General features: G+C 39.7%; 2 protein-coding genes and 2 long non-coding RNA genes across 4 annotated transcripts; 2 read left to right on the forward strand and 2 right to left on the reverse strand.

The window, feature by feature from the left end:
• The first annotated feature begins 30 nt into the window (after positions 1 to 30).
• Positions 31 to 652, forward strand: LOC5565180 (signal peptidase complex subunit 1). The gene is made up of 3 exons (XM_001649477.2): positions 31 to 207; positions 274 to 420; positions 479 to 652. Exons 1-3 carry the CDS (start codon positions 184 to 186, stop codon positions 599 to 601), a joined length of 294 nt encoding a protein of 97 aa, XP_001649527.2. The 5' UTR covers positions 31 to 183; the 3' UTR covers positions 602 to 652.
• On the reverse strand, positions 649 to 2,197 carry LOC5565162 (DTW domain-containing protein 1). Its single transcript, XM_001649476.2, has 2 exons — positions 1,849 to 2,197; positions 649 to 1,537 (listed from the first exon to the last, which is right to left on the reverse strand). Exons 1-2 carry the CDS (start codon positions 2,041 to 2,043, stop codon positions 698 to 700), a joined length of 1,035 nt encoding a protein of 344 aa, XP_001649526.2. The 5' UTR covers positions 2,044 to 2,197; the 3' UTR covers positions 649 to 697.
• A 256-nt stretch (positions 2,198 to 2,453) lies between these two features.
• On the forward strand, positions 2,454 to 3,138 carry LOC110674699. Its single transcript, XR_002499107.1, has 2 exons — positions 2,454 to 2,642; positions 2,706 to 3,138. It is a non-coding gene; the product is annotated as an uncharacterized LOC110674699 (long non-coding RNA).
• A 2,602-nt stretch (positions 3,139 to 5,740) lies between these two features.
• On the reverse strand, positions 5,741 to 11,125 carry LOC110674235. The gene is made up of 3 exons (XR_002498755.1): positions 11,022 to 11,125; positions 10,651 to 10,945; positions 5,741 to 5,782 (listed from the first exon to the last, which is right to left on the reverse strand). It is a non-coding gene; the product is annotated as an uncharacterized LOC110674235 (long non-coding RNA).
• Positions 11,126 to 15,539: the final 4,414 nt, after the last annotated feature.

Consider the following 15,539-nt stretch of genomic DNA (forward strand, 5'->3'; position numbering starts at 1 on the left):
TGCCACCCCTGCAACGGTGGTGACGTTTACAAATAAATAGCTGTCAAACACTTTCGGCTGTTTTCACTTCGCATCGCAGCCGTGGCCAAAAAGTCGCTTCAATTTCCCTCTGACGTGTTTCCATTCCCGGAACAGATTTTACTGTTTTCCGTACAAATTCCGTGATAAATTCGACATTTCAGCATGTTCAACATTGCAACGCATATGGTAAGTGGAAATTTGGCTAATAAATTATCATGTTTGGACACCAAACTGTTGAATTCTCATCGACAGGACTTTGAGGGCCAGGGCCGCGCCGAGAAGTTGTCCCGAGTGATCATCACCCTGTTTGGGGCCGTTGGCCTCATCTGGGGCTACATCATCCAGCAGTTTTCGCAGACGGTGTACATCCTGATTGCCGGAGTTCTGCTGGCCTCGATTGTAAGTTTCTCCCTCTGATAGCTCAATTCCATTCCATAATCCAATCGTCACATTCTAGCTTACCATTCCACCGTGGCCGATTTATCGCCGCAAGCCATTGAACTGGCAGAAGCCCCGCCCAGAACCGCAACCGACTGCCGGTGGAACGGAAACCGAGTCCGCGAAGAAGAAAAAGAAATAGTTTATAAGACCGTACGTTTTGGATAAGAATTAAACACTAATGGAAACTTAAGAGATATCAACATCCAACTTTATTCATCAAAAATCACATTCAAATTCACGTCGTTAGGCTTTCAGCGGTTTGCTCCTGCTGCTTTTTCAGCTGTTGCTGCTGATACTTATCCTCCAGGAACAGTGGCCTCCGGTAGGCGCGTAGAGTATGATGCTCGTAGTAATCATGTATCAAGTTGTACATGTGCAGGAAGAAGAACAGCAAATTATCATACTGACCGTTGTAGGGCGAGGCTTGGCCATTCTCCAGGCCATCCTCCCATTGCACCAGCTTGTCATGGGGGAAGTTTAGATACCCCAAATGCTTCAGCCCTTGGTATCGCGAGTCTAACCCGAAGGCGTTTATGTGCAGTTCTATCAGGAACTGATGAACGGCTTCCACGGTGGCCAGGAACCACCGGGGACTGTTCTTCTGGTGTCGCCAGAACTGTGAGATCCGGTTCTGGATGACCACCGTCCGCAGGCAGGCAACCCTCTCGTCTTTGTAGATTCCCCGGCACTGACTCCAGGTGCTGTCGATGAATACCGCCTTCTTGACCGGCAATCTTTGTGCAAGCTGTTGCTTCTTCGTTTCGTCCGCCCTGGAGGGTGCTTCTTCCGAAACTATGTCCGTGAGCCGACAGCGAAGCAACGTCCCAATGTGATGCCCCTTCGGAAGTCCATAGTTGTCCTTTATCTTCGGGAGCTCCCCACTGCATAAACTGGCCACGGTCAGGGCATCCGGCGTGGGGAATATCAGAACCACCCCTTCTTCATCCCGGTAATCCGGAATGTCCGGGTAGGTGTAGATTTTGACATCTTCGGGGGCAAGGATCGCCGCATGGATGGCCGTGCTCTTGCCTTCGATTTCATTCCTGTGCTTGATGATGTCGATTTTTATCGGCAGCTGAAAAGGAATCAATGCATTTTCAGAAAATAGTAATTTAGTTTTTAATTTATTCATGTGGCTTAGTTATTTATTGTTTAAAGTGAAAGTAAACGAGAGCCTCTCAGTTACGCATGAAATCTTGAGAAGAAACTTTTGCCCCACCTTACTCTACAAGGCCATCACTTCCACTTGAAGCTTTTCTCTTTTTCTTTCTTCCTTGACCTGATTTTAAGTGTAACTAACAGGCCTACGTTATGTTAATAAATTACAATTACAATTACAATTAAACGCTGAACAAAAACCATTCCCTTAAGATATCCAAAACCCACCTGAACGAATCGCAGCTTGTCCCGCAATTCAGCCACCGGAACGTAGCAATGGTAGCAGAAGAATTTCCTCGACTTCCCACAAACGGTACACGAGCTGCGGCCTTCGACATCCTTCAAGAAGGCCGTATCGTCGATGTGCATTCCGGAGAAGGGATTCTCCGGCTGCGGTGGTGGTACCCCATCGGAGTCGGTCATCGTTTAAGCTGTGCACTGAGCCTCTACTAAAAGAACATTCCTTGCGGGAGGATTCAAAGGGAACCGGACTCAGTTATCCGAAACTGCTGAAACTGCACCTGGACGTGGTGCGAAGCTTTTGTATGTAAATATGTTTTGTTTAACTTTTGAAATTTTGACATATGTACCGCTGTAAAAAAATATTATTTGCATCGGATTGTCCAAAATTTTCAGTTCGATACTTAATAATCGATTATTTTTTGAAGTAGGACTACATCGAAAAAAAAATCACTCAAGAACCCTGAAATACATGCACGTAGCAACCACGATAAAAAGAAACAAGGTCAGGGGGTGGGAAACTCGGCTCACTGTGCCCGGCACATTATTCGGTACAGCACCGCACATCTGGGCACCCTTCCAATTATTTCTTTTTTTCTTCTTTTTCTGCACACGATTAGATTTGACAGCTGAAATTTTGTTGTTGGTTGTTCGGTTCAAGTTTGTTTGTTTTGAAGAAATAAATACTGCCGTCGAGAAAAAGATATTCAACGCAACTGGCTTCCTGTTTCCAAACATCTTCTATGTGCACAAACGGTTCAGATTTATTAGCACTTTATCAAGTAGGTTCCCTCCCCCTCAGAAGTATATGACGATGTATTATATAATTTCCATTCAATTCACAGACTATGAAACATCATCGAATGCCTATCGAAGATTCCGAACGAGCTTCCCGAATTGGTCAATCCCCTGCTCTACCATCTGTATATCGATAAATTGAAGAGACCGCCAAGGGGACCATGATTGACAAACAACGATCGCGTTCCTCCGCAAGCATGCCACTTCTCTGAAAAAGATTGGCCCTAGTAGGTCTCCGCTGATGATGAACCAAAAGATTGAAAGAGACAGACAGAGGGACAACAGGCATGCGGTATATCCATCGGAAGAGATGCTAAATATGGATCCGTGGTTGTATGTTGCGGCAGTATAGGCAAAGGAGCTGAGGAAGCTACGAAAGAGTCGTATAAAAAGTCGTGTGTCAGTGTTTGCTAATTTCTGATTTTACATAATGATTTAAATATATGAAAACAAACGAATTCAAATTGTTAGTAACAGTCACATTGTATGCACAATAACAAATTTATTGCTAGATATCTAAAATCACCATGTATCGGTGCATTGAGGGATACAAATATGGCATTTTATTCAATCACATTTAAACGCAATCACCGATCCATTACTATGTCACCTGTAGCAAGTCTTTGGCATGCAAACCTCCACTGAGAAGCATCAGCAGCGGCACGCCACGGTCACATACAGTGACTCAATTTCAGATTCGTACATAGTACTGTTTTCACATCAAGTTGGTGAAAACTATCAAATCTCGCATAACCTGTGATCTCGCCCATAGGTAACCAAGTGTGTAGCTTGTTGTTACCGAGCAAACGAATGGATTTACACATTATTCAATAATGCTACGATGAAGAGAAGATCCTCCACTATCTTTCTGTGGTAATAATTTTCATCCTGGTCCATTCATTTGCTTAGAAACAAGGAGCTACACTCTCGGTTGCCAATGGCTTTTAGGGCGAGATCACATGTTATGCTAGAAATGATACATCGAATTCAAAATATATTATCAATAATGATGGTCATAGATATCATCTATTGTTCGACAATCGTAAACTGTTGTGCTCGAGTCTTTAATAACGTTGTTGAGATACATTAGAGTACATTCTGATTAATCATATGCGGGCATAATTTATACTTAATTCAATTTATAAAAATACCCCTTTTAGATAATTTTGGTTATACAATCCAATAAGTCTAACAGTTAGCTTACATATTTGTTGATGGATCCATTGTAAGAGCGACATTCGTGAGTACTGAGATAGTTTCTGTTGAAATGAAGGATTATGGTTATTCTTAAATGTGTTGTACAATATTAATATTCATTCATAAAACTAATCAAGAAAATGCGTTACTGTTCGACCTAGTGGATTTTATAAAAAACAAAAATCATTGAACAAGTTGTATTTTTCATAAATTTGTTTATGCTCAAAATATGTTCACTCATAAATTATCCAAATATACTCTAACACAACTGAATGATGTTGTAATTGTAATTGTAATTGTAATTGCTCAATCCACACCCTGGCAGACAATTATCCGCCCATCTAGACACGGACTGGGTGAGGACCTACCAAGCCTCCCCCGTTAACATGTCCTATACCGTTTAGCACACCGGGATCTTCCACAAGCAGGCGCCGGAATTAAAGCGGTCCCACAAGCTTCAGATACATTAAATAGATATAGTCCCTCTGGCACTAAACCGAATTGCGCCCTCCGCTTCACCACTAGTACTGCTTCCCCACACGCCAAGCACGATATCGAAAGTAGCGCGTTGTATAGCAAATACAGTACACCACCTCCGAGACTATGGCTCATGCTTTTCAATACAGCTGGAAAAACAAGAACTACACCCAGCACCAAATAGTACGTAACTATGAGGCGGACCGGAAGGTTTGATGAGCAATCCCCACCAAGTTGTATTTTTCATAAATTTGTTTATGCTCAAAATATGTTCACTCATAAATTATCCAAATATACTCTAACACAACTGAATGATGTTATTCAATAATCATAGAGAGCATTGAAATTGTGTTTTAAGTGCTGTATTTGAATTTTGATAGGTGTACGAATATGGAGTTGAGTCAATTTTAGAAACTTAATCAATACTTTTTCATAATAACAAATTTGGATGTGAATAGAAACAGTTTATAATTTTTGATAATTATATTCGATAGCAGTCATGGTGAACGGCTGTACATCAGATCGTATGGGAGTGCCTTTTGGTGTTCCCCAAGGCTCGGTGTTGAGCCCAACGCTGTACAACATTTTTACTGCTGACCTCGCCAAAATCGATGGAGTTAATTACTATTGCTTCGCTGATGATACCGGATTTTTAACTTCCGATCGAGATGCACAAGCAATCGTGGAAAATCTTCAACGAGCTCAAGAGACTATCCAGCAATACCACAAAAAATGGAAGGTGAAGGTGAATGCGCTAAAATCCCAAGCAATATTCTTCACTCGCCGAAGAAGTCCGAGACATGCCCCAAAATCAATTGATCTTTTGGGGCATAGATATCCCGTGACCAGATACCGTAGGGTATCTGGGAGTAACCTTAGACAAAAAGCTTAATTTTGGAACTCACGTTATCTCTTGTCTTCGCAAATGTGACATGCTCATCAAAACATTGTACCCACTTATAAACCGACGATCTCGCTTGGACCCCAACATCAAGCTGCTACTGTACAAAACCGTGTTTCGGCCCACGCTTACGTACGGTTTTCCTGCGTAGTCCAACTGTGCCCGAAGTCACCGGAAGAAAATTAAGGTGAAACAAAATCGCCTACTGAAGATGATGCTGAATCTACACCCGTCTCATCCCATCGATGAAGTTCATCAACTTGCCAAAATTGAGCTGGTAGACGATTGGTTCCTAAGACTGATGCCAAAATTTCGCCTTAGTTGCTTCGCCTCTGACAATCCCCTAATACAAGAAATTGGTCATCTAGAACTGTGATACTATATTATTAGGCTTTTTCTCTCTCTGTCCATTTCCTTCATGTAATTTCTAAGGTTTTTTTTTCTGTATATTTTTGCTTATTCGTCAATTTTTGTTGCTTGGCCTAATTGTTAATGTTTAAACATGTTCAATATCACTGCTGTAAGGTAATCCACATCTCAGTAATAGCCCTTAATACCATAAAATTGTATAAGTTATTTTATTTTTATTTTATTGATGTACAAGGGGGTCAGGGGCCAAGTCTCCAGCATAAGTTTAAAAACTCACACCTTCCATAATACACCGGGGGTTTTGGAGTTTGGGAAGTGGGCAACGCAACATCTTTGACCAGAAGGTTCTTTAAGTTTTGCTTTTACTCTAGACTTCCCCTACACGTATGAATGATGCAAGGTTGAAAGAACATGAATCAGTCATACATATAACGGTAGTGAAGTGTTTTGCCTAAGGATATGTGAAAGGAGGGATTTTGTGTGGTGTTTTGTAAATCGCTCTGTGGAACAAATTTGTTATTAGTTAAATAATAAGTTCATTTGATTTACCTTTCAATTAGAATTCAATGATTACAGAAACTTTATACTTAACAAAGGCGTGGAGTGCAGCAAGCTAGGTGGGCGGATCAAGTGCGTATCGATTTGGCGAGCGTGGGGCAGAACCGAGGACGAAGAGATGCGACCGCAAACCGACGTTTTCTCGGCCATTACGCTGCCATGATAAGAGATGCCTTTCCTCTTCGATGAATTATTCCTCGAAGCGGGTTAGATATGAAAACAAGGATAAAGAGAGAAGGAATGTTAGTGATTATTACATGCTTTATGGCAGTATTGGCGTACATTGAAGTCATACAAAATTCGCTCTTTGGATTCCCACGATAACAATCCCTGAAACTAATGATAAACAACAAAAAATGAATCCAAAAGAGCGAGAACCTTGATGTTTCAATGTATGACAATCCAGCTTTATTGCATGTGAGAAGTTCTTGGTGATATTCTCACAACGGCCATTCAGAATGGTTCGACGGATGTAGATAAAAGATCATTATGATAAAATTAACGCGACGACATGTTAGTAAACTCAAAACGATTATTATATTTGCAACTGTTAATTTAAATAGTTAAGCTAAGGGTCGGTTATTGCATATAACTTTATAGATAAGCAGCAGTAAAGCACGAACGCGAATCCATCCCATCTTCAAATGCACAACACTTCATTCTGGAATTTTAGAACGTACATGTTGTAACTTGTTCACACAAGAAATCTGCCTCGACCGAGTTGGCAGAACGCGCCCATACCCCTTTCTGAACCAAAGGACAGGGAACTAATACCATGATACCTTAATTACAAATACAAAAGCTACTTCTATGTTATTTCCACTACTACGCTCACGATAATTATGTTATGATCGTTAGAATAAAAACGATAGAGGTTACTACTACATAACAGAAATACTACCCAAAGAACGCTATTGTCGCCAGTGTTGGTGTGATAGATGCAAAGTAGTGCAAAAATGCGTAGAGGATTAAATAAGTTATTAATTACAGCATTTTGTTCAACAATATTATATTATATTATGAAAGATATTTCAAAATGAAACATTTCAGTAACAACAGTGCCATCAGTTTTCTAATTATTATACATATATCAGTAACATTACTAAACTATCTCTAGCACCGCTACAACCTACCTTACTAAATAACGCAATACCGTAAAATGCCGTAATTCAGAACATTTTGGAATATTTCTCAAAAATCGTAAATTAATACTTGTTTTAATTATGAATCGTGGTTTACGGCCAACCAGCCGAGTGGAAGTTTAACAACTACCGAAAAGCTAAACATTACATATAATTTGCAATTGGATTAGATGGACAAATTGATGTGAAGATTTGCGAAAAAGTTACACGTCTTCTCAGTGAGAATCGAACTCACGACTCCCCGATCTCTAGTTGGGGCGCGTTAACCACTACGCCATGAGAGGACTCATGAACGCAGAAGTTAACCTGAATTCGATTTCAGCTCAATAATCACGTGGTCCTCTTTCGCAAAGTGCACCTCTTTCGGAAGAATTAGATGCCCATCCAAACACAACGCTTTCTATATATATCCAATGCCTAGCCCGAGAGCGCATTGTTTTTTAGATATAGGAATAGCACACTACACTAGCCAGCAACTGCGCTGGCTGAGGTTTCTATTGTGTGGGCTTCCAATGGGTCGCGACGTTCTCAAACGACCGGTTACGGAACATGAGTCCGTTGCTCGATAAATACTTGTTTTAATTATGAATCGTGGTTTACGGCCAACCAGCCGAGTGGAAGTTTAACAACTACCGAAAAGCTAAACATTACATATAATTTGCAATTGGATTAGATGGACAAATTGATGTGAAGATTTGCGAAAAAGTTACACGTCTTCTCAGTGAGAATCGAACTCACGACTCCCCGATCTCTAGTTGGGGCGCGTTAACCACTACGCCATGAGAGGACTCATGAACGCAGAAGTTAACCTGAATTCGATTTCAGCTCAATAATCACGTGGTCCTCTTTCGCAAAGTGCACCTCTTTCGGAAGAATTAGATGCCCATCCAAACACAACGCTTTCTATATATATCCAATGCCTAGCCCGAGAGCGCATTGTTTTTTAGATATAGGAATAGCACACTACACTAGCCAGCAACTGCGCTGGCTGAGGTTTCTATTGTGTGGGCTTCCAATGGGTCGCGACGTTCTCAAACGACCGGTTACGGAACATGAGTCCGTTGCTCGATAAATACTTGTTTTAATTATGAATCGTGGTTTACGGCCAACCAGCCGAGTGGAAGTTTAACAACTACCGAAAAGCTAAACATTACATATAATTTGCAATTGGATTAGATGGACAAATTGATGTGAAGATTTGCGAAAAAGTTACACGTCTTCTCAGTGAGAATCGAACTCACGACTCCCCGATCTCTAGTTGGGGCGCGTTAACCACTACGCCATGAGAGGACTCATGAACGCAGAAGTTAACCTGAATTCGATTTCAGCTCAATAATCACGTGGTCCTCTTTCGCAAAGTGCACCTCTTTCGGAAGAATTAGATGCCCATCCAAACACAACGCTTTCTATATATATCCAATGCCTAGCCCGAGAGCGCATTGTTTTTTAGATATAGGAATAGCACACTACACTAGCCAGCAACTGCGCTGGCTGAGGTTTCTATTGTGTGGGCTTCCAATGGGTCGCGACGTTCTCAAACGACCGGTTACGGAACATGAGTCCGTTGCTCGATAAATACTTGTTTTTAATTATGAATCGTGGTTTACGGTCAACCAGCCGAGAGGAAGTTTAACAACTACCGAAAAGCTAAACATTACATATAATTTGCAATTGGATTAGATGGACAAATTGATGTGAAGATTTGCGAAAAAGTTACACGTCTTCTCAGTGTAGTGTGCTATTCCTATATCTAAAAAACAATGCGCTCTCGGGCTAGGCATTGGATATATATAGAAAGCGTTGTGTTTGGATGGGCATCTAATTCTTCCGAAAGAGGTGCACTTTGCGAAAGAGGACCACGTGATTATTGAGCTGAAATCGAATTCAGGTTAACTTCTGCGTTCATGAGTCCTCTCATGGCGTAGTGGTTAACGCGCCCCAACTAGAGATCGGGGAGTCGTGAGTTCGATTCTCACTGAGAAGACGTGTAACTTTTTCGCAAATCTTCACATCAATTTGTCCATCTAATCCAATTGCAAATTATATGTAATGTTTAGCTTTTCGGTAGTTGTTAAACTTCCACTCGGCTGGTTGGCCGTAAACCACGATTCATAATTAAAACAAGTATTTATCGAGCAACGGACTCATGTTCCGTAACCGGTCGTTTGAGAACGTCGCGACCCATTGGAAGCCCACACAATAGAAACCTCAGCCAGCGCAGTTGCTGGCTAGTGTAGTGTGCTATTCCTATATCTAAAAAACAATGCGCTCTCGGGCTAGGCATTGGATATATATAGAAAGCGTTGTGTTTGGATGGGCATCTAATTCTTCCGAAAGAGGTGCACTTTGCGAAAGAGGACCACGTGATTATTGAGCTGAAATCGAATTCAGGTTAACTTCTGCGTTCATGAGTCCTCTCATGGCGTAGTGGTTAACGCGCCCCAACTAGAGATCGGGGAGTCGTGAGTTCGATTCTCACTGAGAAGACGTGTAACTTTTTCGCAAATCTTCACATCAATTTGTCCATCTAATCCAATTGCAAATTATATGTAATGTTTAGCTTTTCGGTAGTTCGTAAATTAATGTTAATGACAATTTTAATTGGAATTATTATGCATTACCAGCATATACAAATAGCGATATGGACAGGTTTCAAAAATTTTCTTAAATTTCGATTAATTTTGGACCAAATATGCGGATTTAGGCGATGCGCTGAATTACGGCACCTTACGGTATTACTAAGGTAATAATTACTACATTGTTAGTAAACCTAACATAAATGCCTATTTTCAATGACCTGTGAGACGCAGAGACCACCCGCACCCACTATTGCGCCTCGTGGTCTACTGAAAAAGATTTATGTATATTGAACTAATACTACTATTAGAAATAGTGCTACTGATGAAGGTGATCGTTGGTTTCCCAGTCTTGTTAGTGATTTGAGTGTTAGTAGAGACTGGTAGTAGGCCCTGCCGGTCCCTCCAGCATTACGCGTAGTTATCTGGTGTTAGATCATGCGACAGTAACTAAACTCATGCTGAAGGTGTGATAAATCAAGTGTAAAATATATTTAAGCATTGAAACACATGTCATTATTCAATTTAAAACTATTAGACTAGCTTACATTTTATAAGTTATAATTACGATTATTTTCGCGATCAATATATTAGTATTAGAGTAATTTTTCACAATATCAACAATATGCAATCACTTGATAAATCACCGTCAATCCCATCACCTAAGGGCAGGGTAATACCATAAAATTGTATAAGTTAAGGATAAATATGAAATAAAAATAATAATAATAATAATAATAAAATATTCGATATATCATAGCTTTTTACCTACTTGATGTGAAATCAATGCCCTGTACGAATTTGGATTTAGGCCACTGTACCATCTTGTAAACTATCCCGCCCAGGATCTCGCATTTCTCGATCACTCCGTGTCTGGTAATATCCCGTATCCTTGCCAGGTCATCGATTCCGGTGGCATTGTAGATTAAGACGGCATTGAAGAGTTTGATCGAAGTTCATAAAACAGGGGCAGACTGGTTCTCAATATGGTTCCGAACTTCCTCATCTCTTCATCAGCAATCATCCCTTGAACATCCGTTGCCCTAGTGGGCATCCACACCATCGGACTGAAACGTTGTATTAATCCTGTTAATAATTAGGTTGTAATGTGTTGTTTGAGACACAACTGTACTTCAAACTTACCGAAAATATGTTCAGAAAATTTAATAGCGGCTTCCGTCGAGTTAAAAGCTTCAGACTGCAGTTGTTGCTTCAGAAGTTTTTAAAAATAAACAAAAAAGATCTGTCATGAAACGATCATAGTTGCCAGTTTTTGCAGTGCAACCAGACAAATGTGTCATATTAATTTGATCGCTCACTCTCGCACAGTCGGCACATTTCGGCACAATTTCAAGTGAGCCGAGTTTCCCACCCCCTGAACAAGGTATTATATTCAGAAAAATGACATTTGGTAGTGACGTCACTCCTATCGCAATCTCGAACGAGTACAAGAGAAAGCAAAGCCTGCTCTCTTTTACTATCCTTCAAGCCCCATGCTTGGCGATAGGAATGACGACACATGTTTATATTGAAAATCGTTGTTTACATGTGGGAATAGCCTACCTTGTTGTGTCTACCGTGGTAGTCACAAATCAACCCAACTTTGACTTATTTTGACCTAGGACAGGACGTGACAGGTCAACAAGGACTGCCCCGTTGTTTTTCAATCGATAACCTTGACGATACAAAAGCCTGTGCTACCAGTATCCTTTTTAAGCAAATCAGTTGAACAAATTCAAGTATCAAGGCTCACAATTTGGTTGTTTCTTGCATGCTTCATTCATTTAGCGCAATTGCGAATGAAAGCTTCTTTTTTAAAATAGGTTAGATTCAGAACCGGCGATATTTTTAGAGAAAATTGATACAATTTCTATTAAACTGCTCTCAATTAAGTATTTTTGATTTATTTTAGTATTGTAGGAGCATATGCGGTAAACCAAACATCGAATATAGATTAATTTGTAGCAAAAGGATTTCATGAAACATTTTCAAACTTTCAGTAAAAACTCTAACTTATGAACTAGCAACACGGCCGGGTTAGCAACAAAGTGCCCTGTTGCAATCCAACTCAACGATGTGAAAGTAGGCCTTTGCCAAAACGACCAATCAGAAGTGGTCTTTTTAGACAGGCAAATGGTTTCAAATTTGCACTAGTACCTGACAAGTCCTGTCCTAGGTTTACTCTACGTTCTCAATCAAACCAGTCGGGTTTTCTTTTCCCTAAGACCTCCAATCATCGACACCATCTTGACGGTTCCAGAATGACGACCACATACAGCGGAATTTGAGGCAAGTGTGCCACCTTAAGCAAATTGTTCTCTAACTTTTCCCAAAGCTTATGAAATCCACCAATTTAGCCTCATGATGTTAGTTTCACATCTTTTCATAACCACTGTGCCATTTGAAAAGAAAATAATTTAAAAAAGTGTTAGTTTTGAAGCTTCTCAAATATCATCCAAAATACCCTATTTTTCGACACTATGGGGCAAGACGGCCACCGAATGAACATCGCATGTAATTCTACTTGTAATGAAATTTTCTTTATATCCTATTGATATTACTTAAAAACAGACGCTAATCGATAATTTAAAAAATAATTTTAAGTTTACCGTAATAAGGTGGTGCTTTATAACAAGGTCCAAAACATGTGTAACTCTCTATTACTCATTCGAATCTAGGACAGGACTTGTCAGGTACTAGTGCAAATTTGAAACCATTTGCCTGTCTAAAAAGACCACTTCTGATTGGTCGTTTTGGCAAAGGCCTACTTTCACATCGTTGAGTTGGATTGCAACAGGGCACTTTGTTGCTAACCCGGCCGTGTTGCTAGTTCATAAGTTAGAGTTTTTACTGAAAGTTTGAAAATGTTTCATGAAATCCTTTTGCTACAAATTAATCTATATTCGATGTTTGGTTTACCGCATATGCTCCTACAATACTAAAATAAATCAAAAATACTTAATTGAGTGCAGTTTAATAGAAATTGTATCAATTTTCTCTAAAAATATCGCCGGTTTTGAATCTAACCTATTTTAAAAAAGAAGCTAGCATTCGCAATTGCGCTAAATGAATGAAGCATGCAAGAAACAACCAAATTGTGAGCCTTGATACTTGAATTTGTTCAACTGATTTGCTTAAAAAGGATACTGGTAGCACAGGCTTTTGTATCGTCAAGGTTATCGATTGAAAAACAACGGGGCAGTCCTTGTTGACCTGTCACGTCCTGTCCTAGATTCGAATAACTGAAATGGTTATTTTTGTCTTCATTCAATACAATATAAGTAGAACCCTTATATTACGGCAAATATGTATAATATTACACTAGATCAGCACTAATTTTTTTTTATAAGGCACTCTGTGCTCGTGGCCACTACTGTGCCGGAATCAGTTGATCTGCAGCTTCTTCTTTTACCGATACAGATCTATTTTCAACTTATCTATATTTACATCTTATTTTCACTCTCTCCTACTCTTTTACTCTCACACCGAGCAGGTAGGAGAGAGCTCTGTTGTTAGTGAGGCTAGCTGCCTGCGAAGAGGGTCAGTTTTGTTGAATATATTTGTTTCAGTGTACACTGAGAACAGCGTTGCGGTTGAAAATACTATATCAGAGGGTTAAATTAAATACACAACGCCACTTGATTTGTGCAGACTAAATTCGCATTTATTTAGAATATGTTGTGCATTCAATTTTACCATGGCACCATTTGTATAGTAAAAATGACTATATCATGGTTAAAAACTTGCAGCAGACCAGAATCGAACCGAGGATCTGTCGATTGCCAAGCGCGAACGCTAACCGCTCGGCTATCGACGCGGTTGGATTGAGAAGGAACAAAACGCAAATAAAAAGCGTTCATGATAGCTCAATCGTGGTTGGAATAGTAAATTTAAAAACACGTCCATGGTTCTCATTACTGCAACGCTTGTTTCAGTGTATGTTCAATCGACGCCCCTTCGCATTCGAGACAACCTTTATGTTAAGTGGATACACCATGGTCATGTTGTGTGTTGTCGAGTTTATTATTGTTTATATTTTGAGTTGAATAAAATATTCGTTCGAGTGTCGTCAAAGCGTACACAAGTGTTTGCTTTTACTCCGGTCCGTAAATTCCTTTCTCGTCCCGCTGTTTGTGTTTCCACTGTGGTGAAGTTTTCAACAAGTTTGTCTCAGTCACCATCTGATACTGACGGAGGATGGATGTGCTCCCCAAAGCACGGTCCTCCGTGAGGCGCCTTCTGGTGGCTGGACAGGTTTTTTTGTGGAGGGGCTGGGAATCGAACCCACGACCTTCCGCTTATGAAGCGAAAGCGTAACCTTAAGGCTACAGACCCCCCATTAGATCAGCACTAAATAACGGTAAAATATTGATGTAGATATGTAAAACGGTACCTAATAAGCCGAAAAACATGTTATTATAGAAAATTTTGAGATAAAATCACTTTGGGGGGCAAACATGTCAGATATTCCCCTACTATACTTCTGAAACCACTACCGGTGCCTCATTCTAGTTTATTATTATGATTATTGACAATTTTTTTTTACCAAATAGGTGGCACACTTGCCCCAATAAGTATACATTTCAACCAAACTGGATTTCGGATGTAAAACTATATACTTTTTTCGTTCAAATGGCACAATAACTTACACATATGAATAGTTTCACGATTTACAGTACGTTAGAAATATGGTTATAATTTGCCTTTTACCATGCTATTTAGAAACAACGAAATCTTATAAAAATCCACTGAAATTTGGTTGTCTTTGCAAAAGTCGATGTAAATAGGGGCAGTGGGGGCAATATGAACATACGGGGCAATATGCATGAGCCACCCCGGTTTTGACCTTAAAAACAGTGTTTTAATGTCTAGTGTCATTATGATCTGCTAAAGGATACCTCAATTAGCCACCACAATAAAAACCGTAAGAATATTCGTTTGAACACACAAGATATATACAAAAAGGTACAAATTTGTCCTTCGTCATGAAAAGCTTATAATTTTGGCAGTTTTTAATTAAGCTTATAAGACAATTACACTAAGGTTTTTTTTTTACACGGTCCCCCGTGCCGTGCAAAAAAATTCCGTGCTAATTCTGGAATTTGTGTTAAAATAAACCGTGGTAATTCTAGAATCCGTGGAAAAAGTACCGTGATAATTCTGAAATCCGTGTGAATAGGAAAAAAAAGCCGTGTTAATTCCGAAATCCGTGTAAATAAGTAAAAAAAACCGTGTTATTTCCGAATTTTGTGCAAAAAAAGTACCGTGTTAATTCCGAAAGGCGTGTAAAAGAAGCCGTGTAAAAATAAAGCGTGCAAAAAAACCGTGTAAAAAAAGACTTTAGTGTATATTTATAATTCTGGTAAATTTTACCAATCCATTGAAACTTCTGATCATAATGAACCGTTCGTGAGCAAAATTAGATTTGTTCGTAAGCAAATTTTTTAAAAAACAATATATTATTTCAAAGATGAAGGGGCGGGGCAAAATGAGCCACCTAGATTTAAGCAAAATAAACCATGTTTTGAACATAAAAATGCATTGCCTAAATATGCCAGATTATTTTTTTACTGCATAGTCAATCTTTATGCACCATTACAAGTGGAATTTCCTTTCCAATAATGTACTCTTCACTATTAACTCTTCTCTATACTGTTTTAA

This window comes from Aedes aegypti, chromosome 1 (genome assembly GCF_002204515.2).
Source record: "Aedes aegypti strain LVP_AGWG chromosome 1, AaegL5.0 Primary Assembly, whole genome shotgun sequence".
Classification (NCBI taxonomy): Eukaryota; Metazoa; Arthropoda; class Insecta; order Diptera; family Culicidae; genus Aedes; species Aedes aegypti.

Excerpts from the sequence above, each read along its gene's own strand:
- LOC5565180 (XM_001649477.2), top strand. The coding sequence starts at position 184 with ATGTTCAACATTGCAACGCATATG. Across the intron at positions 208-273 it reads TCAACATTGCAACGCATATG|GACTTTGAGGGCCAGGGCCG; the intron begins GTAAGTGGAAAT and ends TCTCATCGACAG. Across the intron at positions 421-478 it reads GAGTTCTGCTGGCCTCGATT|CTTACCATTCCACCGTGGCC; the intron begins GTAAGTTTCTCC and ends GTCACATTCTAG.
- LOC5565162 (XM_001649476.2), bottom strand. The coding sequence starts at position 2,043 with ATGACCGACTCCGATGGGGTACCACCACCGCAGCCGGAGAATCCCTTC. Across the intron at positions 1,538-1,848 it reads ACAAGCTGCGATTCGTTCAG|CTGCCGATAAAAATCGACAT; the intron begins GTGGGTTTTGGA and ends ATTCCTTTTCAG.